General features: G+C 34.8%; 1 protein-coding gene across 3 annotated transcripts in view; it reads left to right on the forward strand.

Annotated features, from left to right (window-relative positions):
- LOC149539416 (uncharacterized) overlaps window positions 1-27,890 on the forward strand; it is a 137,818-nt gene that overhangs the window by 68,228 nt on the left and 41,700 nt on the right. For all 3 annotated transcript variants that reach the window (XR_016356229.1, XM_089800657.1, XM_089800658.1), the window contains 7 exons: window positions 1,542-1,770; window positions 3,465-3,546; window positions 3,747-3,898; window positions 11,240-11,310; window positions 11,419-11,586; window positions 12,607-12,678; window positions 12,803-12,907. Coding sequence is in view for 2 of the 3 variants with exons in the window: in XM_089800657.1 (XP_089656783.1) it covers window positions 1,542-1,770; window positions 3,465-3,546; window positions 3,747-3,898; window positions 11,240-11,310; window positions 11,419-11,586; window positions 12,607-12,678; window positions 12,803-12,907 (879 nt within the window). In the remaining variant the exon portion in view is untranslated. The remainder of the gene's footprint in view (window positions 1-1,541; window positions 1,771-3,464; window positions 3,547-3,746; window positions 3,899-11,239; window positions 11,311-11,418; window positions 11,587-12,606; window positions 12,679-12,802; window positions 12,908-27,890) is intronic.

Raw genomic sequence — 27,890 nt, forward strand, 5'->3', positions numbered from 1 at the left:
ACATCAATATTACAAACTATAGATTGCTTACAAACTAAGAATATCAGGACATCAAATTGATCAGAAAATTCACATAAGATAGAGATGAAGAACAAGTCCATGTCATCTCATATTAGAGCAGTGAACTACACACGACCACATGAAGGAATTTATCCTGAAAACCTGGGAACCATTCATAACAATAGGTATATTTTAAAATTCTCAAATATATTTTACTGGGTTTGGGCAGGGTCCGCAACCAGCTCCATGAGTCTGCACGGGTCCGCGAAGACCCTCAGGACTGGGTGTGGAATCTGTCTCAACCCACCGCAAACTCCCACATGTACCCATATCGGGTTCACACCTGAAATATGAAATATGATTACTTTCTAATCAGTGTAAGGAGATCTAAAGTTGGGATTAATAAAATCATCTCCAGTTGTAGGCTTCTGCTATCCTTTATAAATATAATAATTTTCTAATCAATAGAAGGAGATCTAAAGATAGGGTTGATAAAACCATTTCGGGCAGTGATTTTTTTAACTAACAATGGGGCTATTTTCCTATTCTTGGACCAACACTGATTGTGGATGAGAAGAAATGTCAAATATATTACAGCATTAGCCGCTCGGATTAAATTTAATGAAATTGAGATTAGCTTTAAGATGATAGATTCATTAAGAACTCTCTTTGACTTCCAGTCTTGTGAACAATCCTTCTTCAAATTATTGATACTCAATAAAGAATCTCCTTCAACCTCAAGTTGTGTGAAATCTGATGTAATAGTCAACCTAATCCCATGCAGAACTGCTAAAGTTTCTTCTTCATTATTCAAATTATGCACAAACAAGAATTCCTGTGCATGTGGAGCCTGGATGTCCTTTGGGAGTACCATCAAAATTTAACTCATCTGTCTTCTAAGAAATCAGCTATATCTTGTTATGAATTGATATTTTCTTGATTATACCAGTAACATCGTGATTGTGTTTTTTGTCACTATCACTTTGTATTATTTATTTTTATTTAGTACTTTTCTATCTTTTAATTAACCGCATAAAAAATAATCTTTATTATTTTGAATGATATCATCATTATTCTTTAACATCATCTCATTAAATGTTGTCATTTATGTTTCTTTTTCTGTTTTCTCAATGTTTCCTAGACACTCTCCTCATGACAAGGTTTCTTTTTAAGTATGTTTGCAATCATCTCAGCTCTTCGTTGTGTTGATAATGGATGGGTGATCTGAAATATTTATGAAAATTAAACTTGCATAGTTTTTCCGAGGAGTATCTCAACCATTTCAACTTTTATATTCCCATATAATTCAGTGATAACTAAATAATTTTTCTGATGGTAAGTGCCAGATTTTCTTTTAACAATATTAGAGAAACCTAAATATTTACTATTTTAAAAACTAAAGGAATAAGATACTTGTTTGTATTTTATATTTCGGTATTGTGGTTTGATAAAATATTTCTAGACATGTTTAGTTTGGGGTTGGTTTGTAGTCATTCACAACTCTAATAATAATTGGCACTTTATCTTATACAACATTTCAGGATAAAAGCAATATATTGGTTTCAAAGTTGAAATCAAAGGACTCCACACCATCTTCAAACAACTGTAGAAAGAAGAAGCCTGATATGGGACTCAGAACTGTCTCAGAGTGGTCAGTGGCAAAGCAACCAGATACTGACCCTGAAGATAAATCTATGCTGGTGAAAGAGCCCTCTCAATCAGTTATAAGTGGGACAACCGTGGATCCACCAAAGCGCCTTTTCAGGAAGGGTATGATCTGGTAACTCAATATTTGGTTTAAATAACTCATTTTCTCCCCTGGTGAATTGTCGGTTCATGTGTTCTCTCATTTTTCAATGCCATGTATCCTTTTAAATGTTTTGTTAATTGAGTTATTCATTTAATGAGCATTTTTTGGGACCTTTTAATCACATCTCATCTGTAAACATTGTGAATTCGTTATTGTTAGCTGATTCGCTATTTGATTTTTTTGATGGTGCCCATTAAAACCAGGTACTTAATTTCATTAATTTTGAATAATTTTATGCCTTTCTTTTCTTGTTTGTGTTTGACGATTCATATTTTTGCAGCTGATACTCTATCATCTGAAAAGCTATACAAGTCTTTGAATGACAATCTTTTGATGCAAGAATTATTTATATATTTGTAATCTCATAAAGACTCAAGTAAATTATTTATTGTTCCATTAGTAGTTCAATCTGCACCATGAGAAGCTCAACTGATTTTGCAGTCTTGATTTTTTATCCCATTTGTGCTAAGCTTGAAACACTATTCTGTGGAATATTATTTACCGTGGTCAACCAAGATTTTTTACTCACATTTTCCCGTGTTCATGTTACTGCATCTTTATTTAAATTTTTGTTATACAAATATTCAAAGTCAATTAACATAGCAGGAGGAAGTTACAATTTTTTTGCTATAATCTTATTATACTGATCTGACGTTAATTCCTCGTGAAAATTTATCAACTCTTTCCTTTTTCTATGATGCTAAATAGGGTAAATTCAGATTTATTTTCTAATTTGTAATTTTCAAATGCATAAACAACTGACGTTAATTTCCTGGGAAAATTTATCAACTCTTGTCTTTTTCTATGATGCTAAATAGGGTAAATTCAGATTTATTTTCTAATTTGTAATTTTCAAATGCATAAACAATTTGTGTTTGATTCGCCCATGATTTATTCTATAAATTTGCATACAATTTCTGTATTTTGCCCGATATATTTTACTTGTCTTGTGTCAAACAAGATTAATGTTGTCTCTGATACAATTCAGGGTGTACAATTTTTAAAAAAAATTTGTTTTCTTTGTGAGTTACTGTAGCTTTAAATCCATTTATATTCTTTACTCTTAAAGGCATGGCTTTACCTAAACTTGCCGGTTTACTTCCAGTTCACCATAGATTTAAACTGGCATCTTCATTTTCCTTGCATATTGTCATAAAATTTCCTTAATCTTGAATTGGTTATACTTATGTGTTTTTATTTTATCTTTGCCAATTCTCATCTTTTTTGTATTACTTTCATATTCTCATTTAAGGGCCAATATTGAATTTAGGGATTTTTTTTTATCTTTAAGGTTAAATGGTTTGTTCTATTTATGGGAATGCATCTTAGTAACATTCTGCAATTTGTGCTTGAGTATGAGCTTGTTGATTTATCCCCAGATTTTGAAAGATACCCATTTTTTCCTTAGGTTATTCATGAATCTTATTGAGATTTGAGAAGAATGATTTTTGTGAATATTCGGAACGTTGGAATTCTGACGCTTTGGAAGGTGATGATGGTTGTCATTGGACCTTTCATACTTGGGAATTATTTTCTTTAAAAACAGATGTATTAAGATAATGCTATCAATATAGTGGTTTAGCAAGGCTACAAACTTAGATGTACTGATTATTATTGAAAATACAACTGTTTACAAGACTATTGATTTCTACAGGTGATAGAGTCAGGTTTGTGGGACCAAGTAATGGACCAACTACTCCTGGTTTACCTGTTTCTTCCCACCGCGCTTCTACTGGGTACGTAGGCTATGTAGGATTATGATCAAGTTTTACTTAATCATAGTTTTGATGGAATTTTAATCTGAATATCCTTATAGTTGCCTATATGAATTTGTGTATATGCTTGCAGTGACAAGAATAGGGCTGCTTATGGAGATCTCAGATTATCAATGTTCTATTTATTGCTAATTAATAATTATGATACTTTTTCAATGTAGATCTAAAGGACCCTCTATTGGTTCAAAAGGTCGAGTAATACTGTTGTTGGAAGAAAATCCCAATAAAGTTGGTGTTAGGTTTGATAAGCCAGTTTATGGTGGAAATAACATGGTAGATCTTTGCGAGGATGGATATGGCTATTTCTGCAATGGTTTGTCTTCTTCTATTGCTTGGTCATTAATTGCATTGCTTCAGAGTAATTATTTTTTAAATTATATTTATGCAATGTATTGTTACGAGTGTGTGTTTTGCCTCCAAGAGTGCACCCAATTTTTCTAGTGTGGTGCTTTTTCCATGCTTCCTCATGTTATTTATGAAGATTATTTGTCAAGTACCATTGATGACTTAGGCATCTGTGAACATCAACATAATTCTTTTCTTTCTCTTGTACATTTCCTTGATTATTTTGGCCATCAATGAACATGTGTGTATAATTCATTCTTTTCCATATCTTGTGTTTTAGCATTTAACTGAGAATAGGTACAATTTGAGAAGCCATCAAATATGCATGTGCTTCTTATTTGAGATTGTATTTCCTCTCCCCAACTTTTTGATAGGTTTTTCGGTTCTGTTTTGATAATCATATGAGTTCAATTATAATATCTTTGCAATATCTAAAACACAAACAATAAGATGTATAGTTGAACTTCTATAAATATGTCAAATGTAATTCCTTCTGATTGAATTTGATTTGTTTGATGATCAATTATCTATCTGTGCTATCCAGTTCCTTCTACCCAACATCTACCAATAATAAATTTGAGGACGTTTTAATTATTATCATCAGAGAATTATGGCTATATTGAGCTACTAACTTCTAGATCCATTTAAGCTGGGCTATTAGGAGTTGCAGCCAGTTTGTATAAAACAATGGTTATGCAGACAAACCTTGCTCATCCATAAAGAGATTCATGAGAAACTGAACAATTGACTGGCCATTGTGTACCCAATATTGAATGGGAATCATTCTTTTACGGATAAAAGACGTGCATTAAAATGCTCTGATCTATCCATTGAGGAGTTTGGATTTGATTATTATAGTTTTCATAAGCTAGAGACACTTTGGCAGCAAGGTTTCTGCAAAGTATATGGGGCACAGATGGATACAAAGATTCTTCCACCGATTGTGAGAAGGATGTGTAGTAAGTAATGGAGGCAAGGAAAAATTTGCGTGCCTTATTGTCCAAATTGACAATGAAAATCCAAAGATGACAATTGTCTTAATTTTCTTGTGATGTGGTGTTTTTTAGTCACAAGCCATGATTAACATAGATAATACAAAATATATAACTAATTAATTCCTCATATGAGTAAATATGATTGGTAAGAAAATATTTGTTGTTTTGAACAAAATGATTATATGAAAAATAAATAAGATTGTGTATTGTTGTATAATTATTGAATGAATGTAAATACATTAAAATAATAATAATAAATAATGTTACACCTAATTAATAAATTATATATATACATATCGATTGTTCTGTTCTCGTGATAATAAGATTATTTTACTGAAATAAGTTCATTACATAAAGTAAGTACAAAAGAGGGCTAATAAGCCTGCTACGATGGAGTCATTATGCTGACAGTCCATTAAAATAAGCCCTACCACTAAACCCGGCCTGAAGGCTTAAAACCAAATTGCTGCAATTTCCTTTACAGAGATCTGCACATGACTAAAGCAAACCAAAATGTACAACAGAGAGCTGCAAAGAGTAAGCTTTGAAGCCTTGACACTTCAGAGCACCGGCTGAGAAAATCACTTAGATGCATTCTTGCCACAAGGCCAGCAACCTTATCAAAATTGCAGAAATTTGGATATAAAACATAAATTACGAAAGCTTGCTGGAAGCATCATCCTCCCTGAGAAGATCACCCAAAAAAGCTTACACAAAACCACGTGCTACCAAACTTGAAATTATGAACCTGTACAATCAGACCCCTATTCTGCCCCAGCTGCCTATCCATGGAAACTATGTAGAAATAAATCGTAAACCTCAAGCCTTTAGAATCTATACAATTTAACATGCCCTGTTGCCTGAACACCATCTTTCACTGGAGCCATTGGAAGAGTCAAATGAAATCAGTAATTATCAGCCTCCAGGAAGAAGACATCAAAATTCACACCACAAAAAATCTTGCATTTGGCCATGCCTTGCTGGGAGAGCAATCATGCCACCAATCTGCGAAACAGGGTCTTATTTGCCTCCTAGAGTACTACGGAATTTTTTTAACAAACTGAATAAAATTCAACAAAAATTACTACCATCCTCCACCACCAAAACCACATACCATTCCCACTTAAGGGCTGACTGGAAGCAAAAGGTTTCATCTAAAAGGAATTGTGGTAATCTAGTGCGACTCCAATTGGTGTCATTGCATAGCACTGGGATCATTAGCATAACACTACGCCTCATGACTCGCCTTCCCACCAACTCGGCTACTCACTCATCCTTATATACATATCGATTATTCATGAATGAATAACATATATAAATAAATTCAAAATAACACATAATGTTAATAAACATTATAGCAAATAGTTGGCCAATAAATAAATAAACATCTTAGTCGGCAACCCTTAACATGGAAAGACATGATTGATAAATTAACTGATTGAAAGATATACAAAAAGGTGTTGTTTCTCATCATATGGAAATCATTATTTTACACACAATATTCTCTAATATTATCTTCTATCACATGGTATGATGAAGAAACAATATCATAACTATACTTCTCATTAGACAGACTAGGGAGAAATTACCAAAAAATTATCACATAACAGTGGCAGCCAAGAACACTAATAAAGTTAGAAGTCCACTCGGGAAGTTGAGGAATGTATGGCAGTAATTTTTTTTATAATCATGGATTATAAAAGGGTAGACTAATAAAGAAACTACATCCTTGAACTGCATGGAGAAAGTCAAGGTATGTATTCAAAGCTCCCTTACCATTTAACTTTCCTATTGATTATAATACTTGCAATAAAAAATTATTAAGTGAATAATCTAATGAAATAAGGAGGAAATTATAAATTTATCTATTATCAAGTATGAAAATAGTAATTAGTCATGAGATGTATATGTGTGTGTGTGTGTATATGGATTTATTTGTATGTATATATATTATAATAGGATTAAACAATTGAGATTTACCAATATGATGTTAATATCGTAATATCATATGGGACTATATATATATATGTGCGCGTGCGTCCATGCGCGTATTTATGTGTGTGTGTGTGTGGGTGTGTGCGTGCGTGCGTGCATGTATGTATGTGTAATTTTAATATTGAATTTGTAATTATGGGTCAGATTACACATTGTCATATGTCTATTAAATGTTATAGATATTTCATATTGACATATATGCACGTCTGTGTGTTTATAAAATACAACCTATTACATGTATCATATATGAAATACTCATGTAATAATAACCAGACTTATATATATAAATTAAAAATAGTATACAAATCTATATATTTTAGTATGGCAAAAGAATTAGAATGTTTATAGTCGAACCCCTCATTCTCTTGCTATAGCCTTGGAGTCGATAGTTGGTGTTGTGTAGGGGAAGGCCGAGTAAATCCAGAGAGTGTACTTGCCCTAGGATTGAGTTTGGAAGAGAAGTCAGGAATTGAGACTTAAACATGTTAATTGCTAAATGTATTATGAAGTATTACATCCAACAAATATGTAATATAAGGATAATAATATATACTAATTCAATTCTTTAATCGCTCATTAATGCAACCAGGCAGATAGGTAGTTTGCATAGGGGAAGGAAAAATTCAATCCCTTTGGGGAGGAGGAGTCCCAATATGGGTGAGAACCACAAGGGAGCCTTATGTTGATTTTTTTCGTACTCGAGCAGCAGTAATTCTACCATCCTCCTTAGGGTTAGTGAGATTAAAGAATTAATGCTTAAGTATGTATTATTTCTAAATATAATGACATATGATAATTAGTGAGAACTAAGATTCTTCTAGCTTGAAACACTACAAATTAACATCTCTAAATATGAACCAAACTCTAAAAGGGAATTTTGGAACAAATTAAGTAAGATGCTATTAGGGGTTATTACATTTTTAATCAGAATGAGTTACTGTTGTATGCCAAGGCCAACTATTGAAACAAAACCAAACAGAGATGAGGAATCGAGGAAAAAGTACGTTAGTAGAGACATCTTCAACTGAACTTTTACCCTTGTTTGTGTTGTTCAGTCACCATGAAATAATGGGTGATCAATACCTTAGTATATAAGAGAAGCTGTCAGTGTTAGAAGTTTGCTAAAACAACCACCTTTTCGAGTGCCATAAGCTTCCAAATTCAATGCGTACTTTACAACAAAAATATAAAGAGATTCAAAAATAGACCTAACCTGATTACCAATGACAGTAGCTGTTATGTTTGATGATGATGGCGGTTCTAGAGAGGGAAATACTGGTTCCTGTCCTTGTAAGAAGAACAAGAAAGTGCAAAAAGAGTACTTAAACATTGCTTGATTTGTGGGACTAAATTGTGAAAGATATGAAAGAGGATCAAGAGATAAACAAAAATGAAAATTTAAATTATGTGTGACAAACGGGAAAGCTTCAGAGAAGGAAATAGGTAACAGCAAGGAACCATTAACCATGAATGGATATACTAAGTTTAGAAAATACAAAAATGACCAAGAGTTATTGGAAGGGAGAAAAAGAAAATCGTTGTGATATGGATTTTTTTCTAAACAAACTAAAATATCAAGGCCCTCAGAAATCTCAAATTTGACAAAGATACCGTCTACATTGTTTTTGATAAACTATAACATAATCTGAGAATTCTCAACTATTGATATGGAATTGTTAAATCATTCTGATAGAGTTGACCAAAGGATTGACAGATTGAAGACACATCATTTCTATGAAAAATTTACACTATCAGATAACTGAGTATTGGCTCCCATTGTCACTGAAGTCTCTAGAGTTATAGCTATATGAACAAGACCAACCAATGTCACAAGTGCATGAAATAATAATATTTGGAATGGATTAAAAGGAACATGTTCAAAAGGTATTAAATTTTAGCCTTCTTGAATTATGTAGATGTGCTTTGGAGGAAATCCATCAAGGAGTTGTTTGAGTGGAGAAATACTATTCTGCAGGTAACTAGAAGTTGATCCTCTTGCAAAACAAAGATTCTTACTATCACACAAAGCTTTAATCCTAATTATTGGCACATATCATTGGCAGGTTTCACATTTAATTTTTGTTTTGTTGGTCATGGTGATGTCATTAATTTTTTAATTTATATTCTTGATTGTTGTCTTTTTTGGGTAAGGTCCAGCAAACATCATATTTATTCTCTGTTATCTATCAAATGAACTAGATAATTGGGCATGTGCAGCCGATATATAGCCAATGATAACAGTAAAGAAAGATGGTCCTTTTCTATCTCACTATAAATGGTATTAGAGAAATGAAAAAGAAAGGACTGGGGCACTCTGTATGAGGGGGTTACAAATGAAATGTAAATTCTTAAGATCCAATAAAATTGATAAAAATATATGGCTAAGTTGCTGATTTCGGAATGGGAACGGGAATGGTGACGTTTATGTGGGTATGAAATTCTAGTATGGCAGGATTTGTTTGGGGGTCGGGTATGTTTTCGGTACATTCATACATACATGCATGCATACATATTTACACACACACATATACATATATATGCTCATATGTATATGTATAGACATGCAGCTAAAAAATATTAGAATTAAGTTTAGAATGTTATATGCAAATACATAATATCCAAATACATATGCTAAACAAAACCATTACAAATTTCAAGTTTTGAAACATGTCATTCTAATCTAAATTCAAATTGCAGTATCAAAAAGATCAAAGTAGAATCTCATGATAGATAATTTCAGAATTTGCTAATCAGCAGTGTAGGTCTCAAAAATATGTTAAAGATCAAGCTAGAATCACAAAACATTTCAGCATTTAAAAACATAAATCCCAGATGTGTACCAACAGGAGATTCATTTTGGAATTCAATTCCGGTATGTTTCGTACCTTTAATCACCTGAAAAGTCCCACGATTCAGCAACTTAGACATATGGCAATAGCGACTCAATATCCTAGAAGATAATAGCTATACAAATTACAGTTGCCATGAGATACATCTGAGAAACAAACTGATGTTTCAGAGGATTAGATGTGTTGAATATGGAGCAAGATAAAATTCCACATCTCTCAAATAGAATACAGGAATAACCTGTAGAGCTATAAATCATAATATAATTTTCAATGCAGTGTGTGTCAGCAGTGTAGCTCTCAAAAATATGTTAAAGATTAAGATAGAATCACAAAACATTTCAGCATTTAAAAACATAAATCCCAGATGTGTACCAACAGGAGATTGATTTTAGAATTTGATTCCGGTATGTTTCGTACCTGGAATCATCCGAAAAGTCCCACGATTCAGCAACTTAGACATATGGCAATAGCAACTCAATATCCTAGAAGATAATAGCAATACACGAGCACAGTTGCGATGAGATACATCTGAGAAACAAACTGATATTTCAGAGGAGTAGATGTGTTGAATATGGAGCAAGATAAATTTCCACATTTCTCAAATAGAATACAGGAATAGCCTGTAGAGCTATAAATCATAATATAATTTTCAATGCAGAGTGTGATGTCCTATGGAGAGTGTCCTGGGTGTAGAAGAGTTGAAGGGAAAATCACATGGACAAGAGTAGTCGATGGTCATAACTTTTATATTAAGAAACCCATCCAGTAGTTAGCATCATGGATGTAGATGGAATGGACTTCTAGTTTTATGTAGACATTAGAAAACAATATTGGTACTCTACTTGCATATTTGGAAAGGTATAAAAACTCCAATATAAATTTCTAAGCTTAGATTATCTGTTGTCAGGAAGATTTATGTTACAATTGTAGGTGACCATTATGTTGACAAATTTCCAGAAGGATTGTATGAAAATTGCTCGTTTTAATTGACATCTTAGGTCAAAAGCTATTTGCTTTTATATTCCTAGACTGAAATTATATTGCCAAATGGTCACCATGTAGTAATCTTATTAAAGCTGTTAGCCAGTTGCATAGAATATCAACTTGGTTTGATCTATTTGCTTTTGGGTGAAAATTCTTAAATAGCATCCAGGATGGAACTTATAGCACATTGCTGAGCATGGATTGTAATTTGACGTTTGTCACTGCTAGTGAGTTACTGCAGTTGCAAGTTTCAATACTAGAAAATTTAATGCCTCTATTTAAGTTAATGATAAAAAGCTTATTATAATATTATGTGTTTACCTTGTTCATCTGTCCCAGCTTTGCCATTTAAAGTCTAGCCATATGTGAATGGGTTTCATATGTGGGGGTCTGTAGGTGTCTGTAGGCTATGGGATGGTGTGGTTGTAGGGTGCTCAGGGATATTTTGTTGTTTGCTTGACAGCTGCCCACGGATCTCTCATGCAGTGTTGGAGCTTCGTTTGGAGCACTCTGTTGGCGAGGACGAGAATAAGATTATGTTCGATGCCCTTATTGATGTAAGTTTTTCAATATTTTCTATAACAATGTCTGGTAATTGTTTGGATAAGGTAGTAGACTTACTTATCAGACCCATTGTTTATTGTGTCAACAATTTTGGATGAAAGCTTTTGGGAAGTGAAGCGTCAAAAGAGCCTCTGCTCCTTTTTATAAAGGATGTTGAAAGATCAATGATGGGCAACCTGGAACACTACAAGAAGTTGGAACAACTTGACAAAACTGAGTCAAGGGTTGTTATGATTGGATCACATACAATGGACTTCCAAAAGGATAAGGTAATTCAAGATCTTCCTATTTTGTTATTTTCTTGTCTTTCATAAAATAAATAGTCAGCAATAAAGTGGATGATTATATGATATACAGAGTAATAACTGTTAACTAAATGTATAACTAATTGAGAATTCTAGTATTTTAATAATCTAATGGTTTATGCCCAATTCATCTTTCTGTTCTTATTAAGAGTAGCAAGCTTATTTGTTCACATATATTACAATAGTAATGATTTCTCATGGGATTTATATCCCCGCTAAAACATATGATAGATTCAAAATTTGAAGGAATCCTGCACAACTTATTATATTATGTAGAATATCATTGAAGGTTCTTTTGCAACAACTAAAAGTCTAAAACTATGGCAGTGACAAGAAAATAATCGTTTTTATATTTTACCTTGAAATCCTAATAGGATTGTCAGAGATTGATAGAGAAGCATGTCAAGTGATTCTATTCAAGTCATATATGTTTAAACTGTCACTAGAGTCTGTAAATTGATTTGGCTCAGGTATTGTTTGCTGTAATTTCTTAAAACTGTGTTAATAGTATAGTCCTTACAAGTCTCCATATCCTAGAATTTCAGGGATCTATGGCACTTGTGGCTGTGCGGTCCACTATCCTTGAATAACGAGGAAATCTTCTTGTTTTTGTGATTCAGATTCATTTCTATTGATGTACTCTGCCATCCAATTTGCAGGCTGTAAACTAGTCATTGTTTTCACCCCCTAGAGCTAGTCTTTGGTTTATCAAGGGAGTTAAGAAGCTATTGCCTTTCCAATTATAAACTTTTAGCTTATTGCAGTTTCTTTTAACATTACCTTGTTTGACTAGAAATGAGTATCAACCCAAAGGATTGTACTTGACTTTGTGTACAACTATTTTGCAATTTGATTTAGTATTGAACTCATAGAAATTCACCTTGTAACAAAATTTTGTTAGTGTTAAATTTAATAGAGAATTCTTTTCTGTACCCAAAACTTGTTGACTTTCATATCTGATCATATCACATGGTAAATTTGCAGGGAAGTTTTGGTAGTTATTCAACTTCAAAATCTGGCAATAGTCTTGCACCTCTTCTAGACTTACCATTCTTGGTATAACTTCTTTGTTGTTTCTTTGATTCATGTTTTGAATAAATATTGCAATTTGGAGCTTTAGCGCAGTCTTCTACAGCTTATATATTGCTGAGAAATATTTTTCTACCATTTCAATTGTCAGGATAACTTTATGTCTCGGATAGAAGATATTAAGGGAGAAAGTTCGAAATCATCCAGAGCTCTATTCAAGCTTTTTCCTGCTAGAATCTATCTGCAGCAGCCGCAGGTTTTTTATGGCATTTCTTGGAATTTCCTATTAATAACAAAACTTTGTTCAGCTATGCTTTTCATGGTGTGGGATGGTACAGAATACAGTTCTGGTGTGAATGTTACTAAGTTTACTTTTGGATCATGCATGTAAAAAATCAAAATGCATGTAAAAAATCAACATTTACGGTTCGGTTCAATTTTTCGATACATTTCTGGTGTGAATGTTACGAAGCTTGCATTTGGATCATGCATGTGAAAAATAAACATATTTAAGAATGTAATGTTGCAAAGTTTGCATTTGGAAAATGCATGTGAAAAGTAAACATGCTTAAGAAAGCTTAATTAGTTTTGAGAACAGCCACATTGTTAAGAAAATTGAATATTTGCATAGGGTTTCCTGAATTCCGAAGGTATTAGTAAGCACAAACTCCTTGGAACTAGGGCTTATTTATTCCGAAGTTTGATTTTGTATGATAAAATAAAGAGTGAAACACCTTTGGGCAAATAATGATGAATTGATGTAGGAGACACGATCATTGGTTTTAAGGAGAAAGAAGAATGAAATCTCAAAACATTTATCTGGATGCAACAGTGGATTGAACACGGGAATATGTGCAAATAATGTGAAAATGCAAAAATAAATTATTATATTGATTACCCCAAAGCACTGTAAGTAAATAATGGTTTTTGAGGGCAATCTACCTTATAGTGCACTATTGCTTGCAGAACTGTCTACTTAATTCAAGAACTCATACTTCAAACAAAGTGTTTTTTTAGCAGGGTTTGTCTTGTGCATCGAGAACTAGGTTTTGTGTGTGTGTTGTTGCTTCAAATTTTTACTCTTCAGGACGGAGTGTTGTAATTTGGTCACAATTTCATACTTGGGCTATAATTACTTGTTCTTTTGAATTTGGTGCATTGGGATACATATGAAGGCCATGTAATTATGAAGAATGCAATCAATATATGGGTAATTACAAATCCACGAAGTCTAATGACAGAGTCTATGTTATTTTGTGGTCATATGTGAACTCTTTTGGAATGACATTTATACTGCACCAAGCAATGTGAACAGCAATATTCCGAGTAAATTGATTGTGAGAAGTTGGCAGCTGTTGCATGTAGGGAGTTGTGTGCAAGATTTGCATTCTTCATTTTTAGCTTTCATTATCCAATATCTAGTTAGCTACCTCCATGTGTTGTTCCCTTACATGACTAGTAATAGATACATTTGTATATATCAGTTAGGTTATACACACCTAGGGTTTATTCTATTGTGGTTTTATCCCCGTCAACTTTAGCATCAGCCCTAGTCAACTTTTCTGTTTTTAGGGTCTTTTCCTACTCCAGTCCAGTTCCACAGCAGCTGGTTGGAATTTCTATTATTATTGATGTTGTTGTTCACTTGTAATTTTGTATGTTAGTACAAGTTGTTCTTGGAGGACTTCCTCTATAAAATAATCCCGCTGTATTATCCATTGGAATATTCCTACATGCCATCAATTATGGAGATGGAGTAGGCATAATATATGTTGTAATGTGAGTAAAATCATGTCAAATGTTTATCATATTCACTTGTCAAGGATTGCTTCTTTTGTATTTGCTACTTACATAAACAAACATCTACTAGAGATGCATGTTGATCAACTGGCGCCCATGTTGAACATCAGGTGTGGAATAAGGAGAGCTTAATGGTTCTAGATTGTCACAAGTTTCATTTTGAGAGACCTCACTTTAATGGTTGGTAATAATTGTTTGCATAATAGTTGAAAACTTGGACCCGGCAATAACTCGGCTGACCCAAAAAAATTGAAAAACTTGGATTCACCAAGAACTCGGCAATAAATCGACACTTATTGAATGTTTGAAAACATATAATTTTTAAAAATAGACACATACATCAAAATTCCAAATATGTAGAGCATATATTGATTGGAGTCTTGACCATTAAATAATTTTATAAATATAAATTATAATTGTAGAAGTATAATCTTTTATATCAAAATAATATAAATCAATATATATAAACTTTAAAATATAAATTAATATCAAAATAATATAAATCAAAATATAAAAACTCTAAAATATAAATTAATTAGCTCTTGTTCGCCAAGATAGTGATTTGATACACTATGGTTGTTTCAGCCTAGTCATCATTAACATTTTAGATAGATAATTATAAATGTGATGCAGACCATATATTGATTGGACAATTAAATAATTATATAACTATAATCTCTTGTATCAAAATAGTATAAATAAAAATAAAAATTAATTAGCTCTTCTCCGCCAAGATAGTGATTTGATAAACTATAGTCTTTTCCGGCCAGACACTAATAACATTTTAGATAGATAATTATAAATGTGATACTTTAGTAAATAACTTATATATTATATAAAGCAATTATTAGTATCGTGAATTAAAGTCTATCAATAGTTTATTTGATATAGTCGGCCAGGTAGCGAAATCAGTATCGCATGAAAATTTGCGAGTCTTGGCATTTGATTGAAAACATTATAAACTTTCAAAATTTAATCGCAGGTCTGGGCATTTGAATGCATTGATTAATGACTTTCTAAACTGTCATCCCAGCTGTGGAGCAATGTTTTCTCTAACAGCCTTCATTTCCATTGATTGTCTGCAAAAATGGTTTTACGAAGCCCTAAATTTTATATCATATTTTGTTCATTTTACTGTCGATTTAATCCCCCAGAATTCTTGTGTTTTGGCGATATTTTGGTATTTATCTTGCTGTGTTATATTCATTAAACTGGTGCCGAATTTAGCAGCAATTAAATCACCCTGTAGAATCTGGCGCCATATATCGTGATTTTAGCAATATATCGCAGAATTTTAAACTATGGTTTGCATTATGCTATAGCAATCACTCATATTAGACCATGTTTAACACCTCAAGAATTCGATGAAAATGACAATGTTTAGTCATGGGACATATTCTATGTGCTCAATTATTAGAATAATTCCATTAGCTCAATTGAGAAGTTTTGTAATGCCCGCAAATGAGTGTAATAGTTCAATGGAACTTCAAAGTGCATTTTGTTTGCTTTAGAAAATTAGCCGAGTGTTTAGACTTAATGACAATGAAAAAGTAATGGTCGATCTTAATGAACTTTGTAGTGCATGACAGGATGAATGTGCAGACTTAGTAATGCGAACTTTTAAAATCCTTTACTCTGCTCCAGTTTTTATTGCTACCGCTCTCTGCAAAAAAAAGCAAACCAGTGAAAATGTAAAATACAACTAATGTAAAAGAAAAATGAGCTCTGCGTTTAGTGAGAAGATTTGGGTGAGCATGCATTTTGAGAACCTGTGAATGCCTGAGCCTGGTAATGGCCACCCATAGGGAGTAGGATCGAGCACAAATATTTTTTGTGGCAAGGTGACTGTTCAACCAGCGAAATGATTTTTTTTAAAGAACAGATGGCTACTAAAGGACAAGCAGCTTCCTTTTGATATTTGTTTTGAAGATCGGGTTCCAGAACGGATAAATCCATTGCTTGAGAAAACTTACGAGGATGCGGCATCAGATTACAGTTCTTTGAATTTTTCTCATTCTTCCCATCTGATCCCTCTTTAAATAGGGTTTCCCAGAGTTAGTAGCATTCCTGTTGGTACAGAGGACTGCATCAAGGTCAATGAAAAAGGAGAGACTTCGAAGACGGAAAATCAGGGTTCCTTTGCCAAAGCAACCAAGTTTGATTTTTCCTCAGCACACTGCCATTCCAGGATTGTCTTGGCAATGCACACAGGTACATGCAGGGCAACGACAAACTTTTCACTCTTCATCACAACAGCCACTTGTAAGTATTTTTAGAGGAAGTTCCATTGTCCAGCCTGCGTGCAAACATGGTAGAACTAAATCAGGTGTTTCGACTAAGGGACGATTGTCCCCTATTGACACCTGTGGTGATGAGTTGCAAGTGGAACATCAGAAGGGCTCCTTTGCCAAAGCAACCAAGTTTGCTTTTTCCTCAGTACACTGCTATTCCAGGATTGTCTTGGCAAGGCACACAGGTACATGCAGGGCAACGACAAACTCTTCACTCTTCATCACATTAGTCACCTATAAGTATTTTTAGAGGACGTTCCATTGTCCAGCCTGTCTGCAAACATGGTAAAACTAAATCAGGTGTTGCAACTAAGGGATGATTGTCCCCTATTGACACTTGTGATGAGTTGGAAGTGGAACATCTTCAGAAGGTTAACATTAGGCAGATGCTCGAATGATATGATGACGCCCCCTGAACTGAATGTGAGGTACCGTCTATTCGAACCCCCCTGTTTGCCTCAACATCTGCCTTGGGAAATCAGGAAATGACTCTTCCCCTCAAAAGAGCTCCTTTCAAACCAAATGGAAAATGAATGTCATCACCTCCGCCTGTGCCTCTTCGAGTCTCACTCTCTTCGAAGACAAAAAGAGAAAGAAAAGAGTATCCTAGAGGAAACATGGGAAAGCAGAAGGCTATACCCCAAACCAAGTTAAAATGGGTTCCCAAAGCTTGAGGTGTGACAGAATCTGCCCAAGGGGATCCACACAAGTTCGCAGAATCATATGGGAGACCTACAAACTGGGGTTGTCGATATTACTCTAGCATTAGACCTAATATGCCAACGAGTTCATGATCTTCGTCACAAGGCTCTGATGTGTAAGTTTAGGCAAGCAACTTATTCTATGCGAATCCTTCACAATTTTTTGTTTGATGAATGGGAAGGTGTAAATCAAATTTTCTATTTAGATGAATCAAAGGGAATCTTTATTGTCCCGTTTTCAACTGCCATGCATTGAGATACGATTTATAGATCTAAGGCTCAGGCCTTTCAAGGGGCTGGGTTATGTTTGAATGCATGGACCCCTAACATCTCTGCTGATCATTTTGATACTAGGTTTGTTCCTTATTGGGTTCAATTACATTTACTGCCTTGAATACAAATAAAATGATCTAATAGAAAGAATGAGAAATCGTTTAGGTATCTTTCTCAAGCATGATAATCAATTTTTTTGTAATCCTTCCAGACCTGTATGGCTTTGTCTACCATTGGATACTACCAAGATCACTGTGCTCAAAATTAAAACAATTCACGGGATTTGGAATCAAACTATCCTTGTTGAGAACCACAAAAATACTTGTCACTATTGTCATTCTTTTCAGTTTGAAAAGGATCACAATTGTGATTTTGAGTATGGAAAATGGGACAAAAACAATTATCACAGATCCCAGACTTCAATCTACTGACGCAAATATGGTATTAAACACACTTCATCCTGGCAACAAGAATCATTCACTAATGATTCAGAATCCCTGGAAGATTTTCCCAATTCTTAATGTTTCAGTAGTGAGCTCCAGGGGATGGACTCAACTAGCTGAATTTACAAGCTTGATATTTACTTTTGAAGGTCCAGTTGATACTCTTGTGACAGCTATTATGCAGCAAATTCAGTTGACTATGAAGCCCAACCATATTCAGATTGACCTCCCTGATGGAGCACTCTCAACCATGAATTCCTTATTGGAATTTCCTTATGGATCAAGATTTGAAGATGGAGACAACAACTGTTTCATTATTTCTTTTTCAAAAAGGACATCTGGAAGAGTCCCATTATCTTAAAAAACTAGTGGATGATATATCCTTAAGGTGGCATTAATCTTGATGGTACAAATAGTTGATGAAGTGTGCGATGAAGAGGATCCTTTGCATCCTGCTTCAGATTTATTACCCAGTGATCAATTCACCTCTCATTATCTGCCTCTTTCTCCACAATCAATTTCCCAAGGTTGTATGGCAGAGGAAGTTTGTGATGGGCAATCAAATATAGATGATCTGGAGCAGGAATTTGATAATTCTCAAACACTTTACATTTCCCAAACAATGTCCTCCTATACTCCCGTTAAGTCCTCTCCTTAGAAGTGTGGCAGGGAAAAGGCAAAATCGAAAGAGGAAATTGAAGCTGGGATTCAATGTACACTGGAAAAATTGTTCAGTGTCTAAAAGGCTGAGAAGAGCATGCTGCTCTTCTCGAGCCCATTGAAGATAGTCTCATGGAATGTCAGAGGTTTAAATGCCTCTGACAAAAGTGCCCGAATCAAAGGGCAACTTGGCTCATCTGGAGTAGACATTTTTTTTTACAAGAAACTAAATTGTCACTGCGTGGAAATCTGTACATGTATCAGCTCGTGGTGCCTTGGGAGGATGGACTCCTAAAACAGTGAAGGTTCAGTCTGATAAATCAGCTGACAATTGGAAAGCTTTGAATGTCCAAAGTTAGGATCTTAGCTTTGTTCTCCTTAATATGTATGGTCCTCCTCCTACTCATGAGAAGAAACAAGTGTGGGATGCACTTACCTCATACATCCAGCAGGCACAATTTGATTTTATATTGCCATATCATCAGTAACAGAGAAGAAAGGAGGCATTTCCCCCCTATTGAGGACAATTCAAGATTTAAGGCATTCATCATGGACAACAAGATGCATGGTGTGCATCCAGTAAAGGGCCAATATACATGGACAAATAATAGAAAGGATTTCTTGCAAATAGCAGTCAGATTGGACTCGTGCTTAGTTAGATCTACATGGTTTTTACAAAATATATTTTTCAATCTGAGATTTTTCCTTTTGCTGGGTCAGATAATTTTCCAATAAGTTTAGCTTATTTCAGAAGGTGATCAGATATAAAAAATAAAGCCTGCCTTTAAGTTCGAAAGAATGTGGTTTAGGTACCCTATGTCCCTACCTTTGGTAGCAAATTGGTGGTTGTCAACTTGTCTGCAACAGTTCAGAATGGAACAAAAATGTTTCGATTCCATAAGAGATTGCAATATCTTAAAGGGAAAATTAAGCATTGGAATAAACATGTATTTAAGAATAGCTTTGCTGAAAAAGACAGAGTTACAAGGGAGCTGACTGCAAATCAGAACATATCATTCAGTTTGGTTTGGATGCTCCAACATATGATATTCAAAAGCAACTTAAGGAAGATCGTTTAGGTATCCTTGTTTTTAGGTTATAAGGGCAGTCTTTGATTGCATGACCCCCTATCTGGCAAATCTCACAAAACATCTTTCTCGGGCATGCTCCTTTGGTATGACCCTCTTTTTCGCAGTCTGTACACCATAGGCTTTTACCTTCCTTCTTCTCATCCTTAGTTCCAGCTACTTCCTTCATTAGCTGTTTGAGGTCCTTCCTCAAGGCTTGGATTGTTTTCGACTCTTCCTCACTCTCCTCAAAACTCTCACTAGAGCTTCCATGCCATCTTCTCTTCGAGGTTTTATTTTCGCTTTCAATGTCCATAGCACGCTTACAAACATCTCCAAAAGTGGATGGTGAGACTATCTTCATTTTTTTCCTTAAGGACGGGGTGAGTCCTTCAATAAACCATCTTTTCTTTAACCTTTCCGTAGGCTTATTGTCCAATTTGGTGATGAGTTCCTTCAGTTGCCTGGTATAAGCCTTCACCGATTCCTTCTTGTCTTGCTTGGTGTTATAGATTTCTGTGACAATTTCATCATCATCTCTTAACAATTTGAATTCCCCCTCAAATGCTCCAAGCAGGTTATCCCAAGTGTTCTTCTTGCCAGCATCCAAGTCCGCATACCAATCTATGGCGATCCCTCTTAATGTGGCAGGAAATGCCTTCAACCATTCAACCATTTGTTACTGTCATTCTCCCCGTTCACTTGCCATAGAGTTATACAAGTTTTGCAATGGTGAGCAGGGTCCTCTGATCCGTCCCCCATAAATTTAGGCAATTTTTGTTTATCGACTGCCATTTTCTTTCCTTGTTGCTGCCTTCCCAATGGAATCCCTCCTCCCGAGGGAACACCACCACCGGTTGGAACCCCACTTCCAGATGGAACACCCCTTCTAGATGGAACACCACTTCCCGATGGAACTCCACTTCCTGATGGAAGTTTACCTCCCGATGGAACACCACTTCCTGATGGGCTAGACTCCTGACTCCTTATCTCCTCTTGATGAAGTTCTCGTCATTAAGGGGTTTCTGGTTTTCGACACCCGAACTGCCTTTCTGGTGTTTCTGAAATAACCAAATTGGCTAGTTCCTCAATGGTATGTTCAATCCACCCTTCCTGACTTCGGTGGGAATCCCCTTGTGTTCTCCAATTACGGTGTCTCTCTTCTTGTTGCTGGAGACGTAAGGTTCTTAGGGCAACTTCCTCCTCAGTTTCGTCCTTTGGTGCTGTCCTTCGGTATTTATTTGGAATTAGGGGCATGAAATAATTCAGTGCCTATCTTCCTATCTTGGCTTATTAGGTTCCTCTACTTTGTGATTCCACGCCCTCTTAGTAAATCGTTGAAGAACTTGTTGCCTTCTTCTTTTCCTCTCGATTTGTGCTCTTTCGTCCTCAATATGTATGAGGTTCCTTGCCAAAAGCCGAGGAATCTGTCCTAGGAGATCATGTACCGTTGGTGGCATGGAGAGTTCATCGCATATCGTGCTCTCAGGAACTGTCCTCTCATGGGCTTCCCTCTGCATGTACTGCTCGACCGCAACTTTCGACGTTGTCACTAGGTCGCGTGTCAACTGATCCTCCCTAGTTATTTCCTCCTCTCTGTCGCTATTAGTAATTTGGATGCAAGGTATAAATGGTCTTCCCATTAGTCCATCCTGTCTAGCACAATACCTCCAGATCCGGACTTAGGCAATGATGCCAAAAATGTAGAGTGGAAATATCAACCAAATCTCAAAATACAAAACTATGTTAACCACATAGGATAGTTCAATTTGTACACCAGGAGTAAAACCTTGCAGATACTATTCATGCCATAGTACTAATAGGCAAGGAAATGATCTTTCTTTATTGATACCAAAAACCACACCCGTACATTGACAATCATCCAAGTACTTATAGAAGGGTTCGTTGGTTGGAAACCAATCGACGCATTCCGTCACCTCCTAACTACCTAGCCCGACTAGCTTAACAAGTGCTAAACACAATAGTTACTTTATTCCGACTACAGGGTGGAGTTATGCAAAAGGGGAGAGTCTTATTGGAGGCAAAATTCTAGGGAGCTTGGGCTGAAAGATGGGGTTAGAAATACCAAACTCTTTCATGCTTCTGCTTTTGCAAAGAGGACAGCTAACTCAATTTTCTCAGTCAATCATGCAGTTTCTGGAGCTCAAATCACAAGTCCCTTCTAAATACAAGAGGGAAGGTGTTCGGTTTTTAAAGAGCTGTTGGCCCCAACCCAAGATAATCACATCATACTTCAATTAGGAGAAGATGACGTATTGAATGGATTGCCAAAAATCATTACCCAACAAGAGAATGGTAATTAATGAGGCCATTCACATTAGAAGAGATCAGGACTGTGGTTTTCTCAATGGATCTAGATGAGTCGCCTGGCTCTGATAGCTTGACTACTCGTTTCTACCAGAGATGGTGGGGTTTCATTGGTTCGGATCTGTTTTAATAGAAGAATCTCACAAAAGCAGCTCAATGCTCAAGTCCTTTAATGTCACTAATAATGCAGTTATCCCCATAACAAAAGATTCAAAAACGTTTGCAGAGTTCTGGCCAATTTCATTGTGTAGTTCAATATACAAAATAATTACAAATGCAACTTACCTAAGGCTTCAACATCTTATTCCAAAGATTCCCCCCAAAACAGGGGGTTTTGTCCTTGGAAGGGTAACACTGGAGGGAGCATTAGTAGCTCATGAGGTTTTGCATTCCATTAAACAAACACACATGTCGTCCCTCATTGTTAAGCTTACGATGAAATCCTATTATAGAGTCCAATGGCTTTTCCTTATGAAGGTTCGAAAAAAATAATTGGCTTTTCAGAGAAATGGTGTAAGTGGATACTCTGCTGCTTATCAGGGGCTTTCTTTTTAGTCTTCATTAATGGTAACCCTGCAAGTTTCTTCAATGCCACACAAGGTGTGCATGAAAGAGATCTGCTTTCCCCATTTCTTTTCATAATCATGGTAGCCAATCCCAGTCGTATATTTTACAATTGCCAAGTGGGGGTTGTGGTAGGGAATAATGATTCCAGGCACCAGCCTTTCCATTACATACACTCTTTTTTGATGACACATTGTTATATGGTAAAGCCTCACTTCAAGTGGTAATGGAAATGCAGAAGACATTAGAGTTATATACTCAAGTCTCTAGTCAAAAGGTAAATAGCCAAAAATCTACTGTCTATATTATGAACACAAAGCAAGGACTAAGGCCTAGAATTGTAAATATTCTGGGGTTCAACAGGGTGAGCTGCTAGCTGTTTATCTAGGCATACCTCTTTTCATGGGGTCCAACAGAGCCACCTTCTAAGTTCTATCATTGATAGACTTAATGCAGGCATTACTGTTACATCCCAAAATTTTGACCTAATTTTAAACTTGTTTATAACCATTGGATTTAATGGATTATCCTTTCATGATCATGTGAAATAGGTAATTATTTATATACGTATTAACAATTAATGAAGATGGTCGTTAACCATTAATTGTTAATAGATGATTAGTAGTTGCTTGATTTAAAATAAAAATTATTATGTTTATATGAATTATTATTTTGGAAGAAGTGTTTTCATGGGTGATTGCAGGAGAAGATGAAAAGGGGGGAAGCATTGAAGATGAAAAAAGGGGAAGCATTGCTAAACGGGATCATCGGAATGGAATGTTTTCTTAGTTCAGTCATTAGGATTGGTAGGTATGACCTTAAACTTATTTGGAAAGGACGCAATGACTTGATTACATGATACATTTATGGGACCTGCATGAGCTATTAAGAAAATAATCTAAGACAACATAAAATAATTTAAATTAAAATATAAAACATACCTCAAGAGATTTTTAATTGATCTTTCATCATATTATTATAATAAATATTTATATACGTACATATAAATATAAAAATGAAATGACACCAATAAATTATAATAACGTAATTTAATGATGTCAGCCCATTGATATACTTACATGAATGTATATAAGTATATATTATAATAACAATTGAAATTATAATCTTTCCAACTCTTGCTTCCAACCTTTTATTTTATTTTTCTTTCCCTCTCTTTTCTTAATCGATTTAATACTTGGAAATTCAAATGGCTTATAATCTTTTGAAAACGGAGGGAGCCAAGAAGTCATGGCTCATTTCTTTATAGGGAGGCCGAGAGAGGAGTTAGACACATCATCATCCCTTATGCTCTCCACATTTCTGACTTCATTTTGCAGCATTGTTTTCAAACTCCCTTTGTTGAAACTATAGCCCAAAAATCAAAGATAATAACTACCAAATAGAAAGAGAAAAACTGAAACAAAGAACATGAAAAATATCCTAGGAAAACCCTTCGAGAATGAAGGGAAAAACCCAGCCACACAACACAAAATATCTTTATTGATAATGAAATGTTCAAGTGTACAATGCTTATTGCATGATGTGAATATATAACAATAGAAGAGACTCTTCATATTCTAACCGAAGATCTCTTGAGTTTCTCAGAACTCCTATAATTAAATATGACTCTTCGAATATTAATGCCTCAATGCATGTGAATGACACATGTCATTTACATTTATAATATTACAAATTAAACTTTAAGTGTCCTTTTCAGCTGAAGATGACGATAATGGTAATAACGTTCATATTTCCAGAGATAAAGATCTCTATCGCAGCTACTATCTTCAACACTCCCTCTTAGCTAGAGAGAGATCTTTAGCTGAACAATCACACAAGACTGCAACCAAAATGTTAATGATAAAATTCTATCCCATATATCCTATTAGATTCATCAATCATATTCATGGAATCGCTCAAGATGAAACCTTGTATCATTTAATCACATTCATGGAATCTCTCAACATGAAAACCTTAACAATTAATCACATTCATCGAATCACTCAACATGAAAAGATTTGTAAGACTCACAGCTAAGCCTTTATTCACGGACTCTTTCAACGTGAACTGTCATGAAATCTCTCAACATGACATCCAACTCCCATCATGGAATCTCTCAACGTGATGACATCATGGACTCTCTCAACATGATGTTCACTATCGCATAGTGATAGAGTTATCATAGCCGATCTTACAATCTCATTTGTTCACACAAGAATAGAAATAGGCATAATAAAAGCAAAACATGATTCCATTTAAGTCTCAAATTTAACATATACCATGAGCATCACAATCATAAATAAGAATGAAGGGGATTTCTTAAGCACCCCCTCTTAATTATGAAGCCTCCCTCTGAAGCTAAAATCTCCCTCTGGAGTATAATCCTTATCTTGTTGCATCTTGCAACCAAATCAACTACAAATTGATCGTAAATATCAATGTTAAAATCATTCTATTTCCAGTTAAAAATTTATGATTTAAGCAAAGTAAATAAAATACTTATCTCTATTTTCAGCAAAATAAGAATGACATTCATGCTTAAGAGTTTTGAATGGTAAGCAATCCAAAACTTCCGAATATCTGCATCCAAATTTCGCCTCTCATAGGATAATAGGAATCCACCAGATCAACACGACATGTTCATGATATGAAAAACTCCATTGGTTCATCTGAACCTCAGAATAGGTGTGTAGGTTCTTAGAGATCATTTCAAAAATCATTATTCAGGAGTATCCCTGTCTACATGTGTGAAAAAAACTTATCATCTCACAAAAAATTATATCTTACATGTGAAAATTAGCATTCTTTTAGGTAACATGCACCTAACATGAGGATTTGCTACCTGTTTTAACATGAAATTCTTCGGAACTTTCTTCCGCACATTATTAAATACAACCTTTCACTAAATCCATTTGTGCAAACCCAAACAAACCCAAAATTTTGCCATGTCTGTAGAATTCAATAGTATATAGAGAGAAACTAACCCCAAATTTATCCCTCTTTCTATAAATTATTTTCAGAAAAGTCAACGGGAATTTCAACATTTCCCCACTAGATCAAACGAATTCGAAATAATAAAGATATTGCATTCCTTCAGAAAGAAACAAACTGCAGTGATCCGAACCCCAAAATTAACAATCATACAACCACCTAACCAAGATACAAATATAAACAAAGGCCCGCTAAACTCATCGAGGTCAATAAAAGAAATTTACAGAAGACAAACATAAATGCAATAATGCATACTGACATGAATGTAAGCCCGAGGGTTTCAAGACGGGGAAAAAGAAAAGTAGCTCCCGAGACTTGATTCTCTGACCTGTGCCTCATTATCAATTCCGCTACGATCACCACGCCCATGACCAAGACGTCATCCTTTTCAACTTGCAATGATGGTGGAATCCGAACAGAAAGTTCTTTTTGATGACTTTTTCAAGACATCGTACGAACAATTACTAGAATAGCAAAAATGCTTGAAGCTCCATATCAAAACCTCCTTGCTCTTACGACAACATGCATCTGACGTATTGCGACCCAATTGTGAATGATAAAATCAAAGACTCAAACATTGATCTCTCAACCATTGCTTGACATGGGAGCAATCAAATAACCGTTATGAAAAAGACCATGTCAAAATCATAGCTGCCAACACATGCGTTATGAAAGAGTCGATAGCAGTAGAACTGAAAACTCCTTTGAATATTATTCAACCATATATGATAGATGCTAAAGAATTAAAGACGCTCGTGTATCAATGTCATTGGTTATAGATTCTATGATGGCTTCCTCTGCAATTATAAGATATGAAGCTCTGCAAGATATAAGACATGGTCTTTTCCTGGGAGACGAAAGACATGCAGATATTTGAAAACTTAGAGCAGTTTTGAGAAAGCACGATAATGAGTACTTAATACTCACTTCTTCTCCAAACATCAAATAAAAATGATTGAAGTATGAGAAGGTAAACAAATCCAAAGATAAGGAAAGAAAAAAATACGTATCTTTAGTATTCTTGATTTGATAGAAGATAACCATGAATTGTCAAAATGAAGGCATCAAATGATATAGACGTTGAGTGCTACTCTCTCAAAAAATGTTCTCACCAAAATTCTTTTTGCAATTGAAGAAATCAAGACGAGTTTGAGCAACCTTTGAGTTCTAGAAGAATAGTGGACAACTTTTCACAACTTCAAACCTTCCACTCAATCTTTTAAGGACTAGAGCCTCATACTTCTGATTCTCCCTCCAGTTGATCTCCTTATTATTGGAAACAAAACTACTGTCTTGAAACTTGTGCTCTGATAATTCTCTCAAAATCTCAACATTCTGGCTCTGATAACATGTTGAAACTATAGCCTAGAAATCAAAGATAATAACCAGCAAATAGAAAGAGAAAAACTGAAACAAAGAACATCAGAAATATCCTGGGAAAACCCTTAGAGAATGAAGGGAATAACCCAGCCACACAACACAAAATATCTTCACTGATAATGAAATGTTCAAGTGTACAATGCTTATCGCATGATGCAAATATATAACAATAGAAGAGACTCTTCATATTCTAACCGAAGATCTCTTGAGTTTCTCATAACTCCTATAATTAAATATGACTCGTCGAATATTAATGCCTTAATGCATGTGAATGACACATGTCATTTACATTTATAATATTACAAATTAAATTTTAAGTGTCCTTTTCAGTTGAAGATGACAATAACGGTAATAACGTTCATATTTCCAGAGATAAAGATCTCTATTGCAGCTACCATCTTCAACACCCTTAACCCGATTTCATCTTAGTATTTCAATATTTTTATCTGCTGAATCCCTCAAAAAATATTGACTAGTAAGTTGTACAAACCCAGTGATATCTATTCCTTGCCGAGCAAGTAAATTTCTGGCAAAGTTTTAGAGGTTGAGAGCACTGTAGGTGATGTCTCAAATTGCTAGAGAAAAACCGATCAAAAGTTAAAGATCATCAAGCAGTTTGGACTCCTTAGCAGGTCAAGTGTTCTTTGTTTCAAATATGTTCATTTTTTTTACCAGCCGAACCTCTAAATGAATCAGGAACCTGTATGATTGTTATTAATCTCAAGAACAAGTTTATAATGT

The sequence above is a fragment of the Cupressus sempervirens genome, chromosome 9 (assembly GCF_028749045.1).
Source record: "Cupressus sempervirens isolate cs-2001-9-10 chromosome 9, ASM2874904v1, whole genome shotgun sequence".
NCBI classification, from domain to species: Eukaryota; Viridiplantae; Streptophyta; class Pinopsida; order Cupressales; family Cupressaceae; genus Cupressus; species Cupressus sempervirens.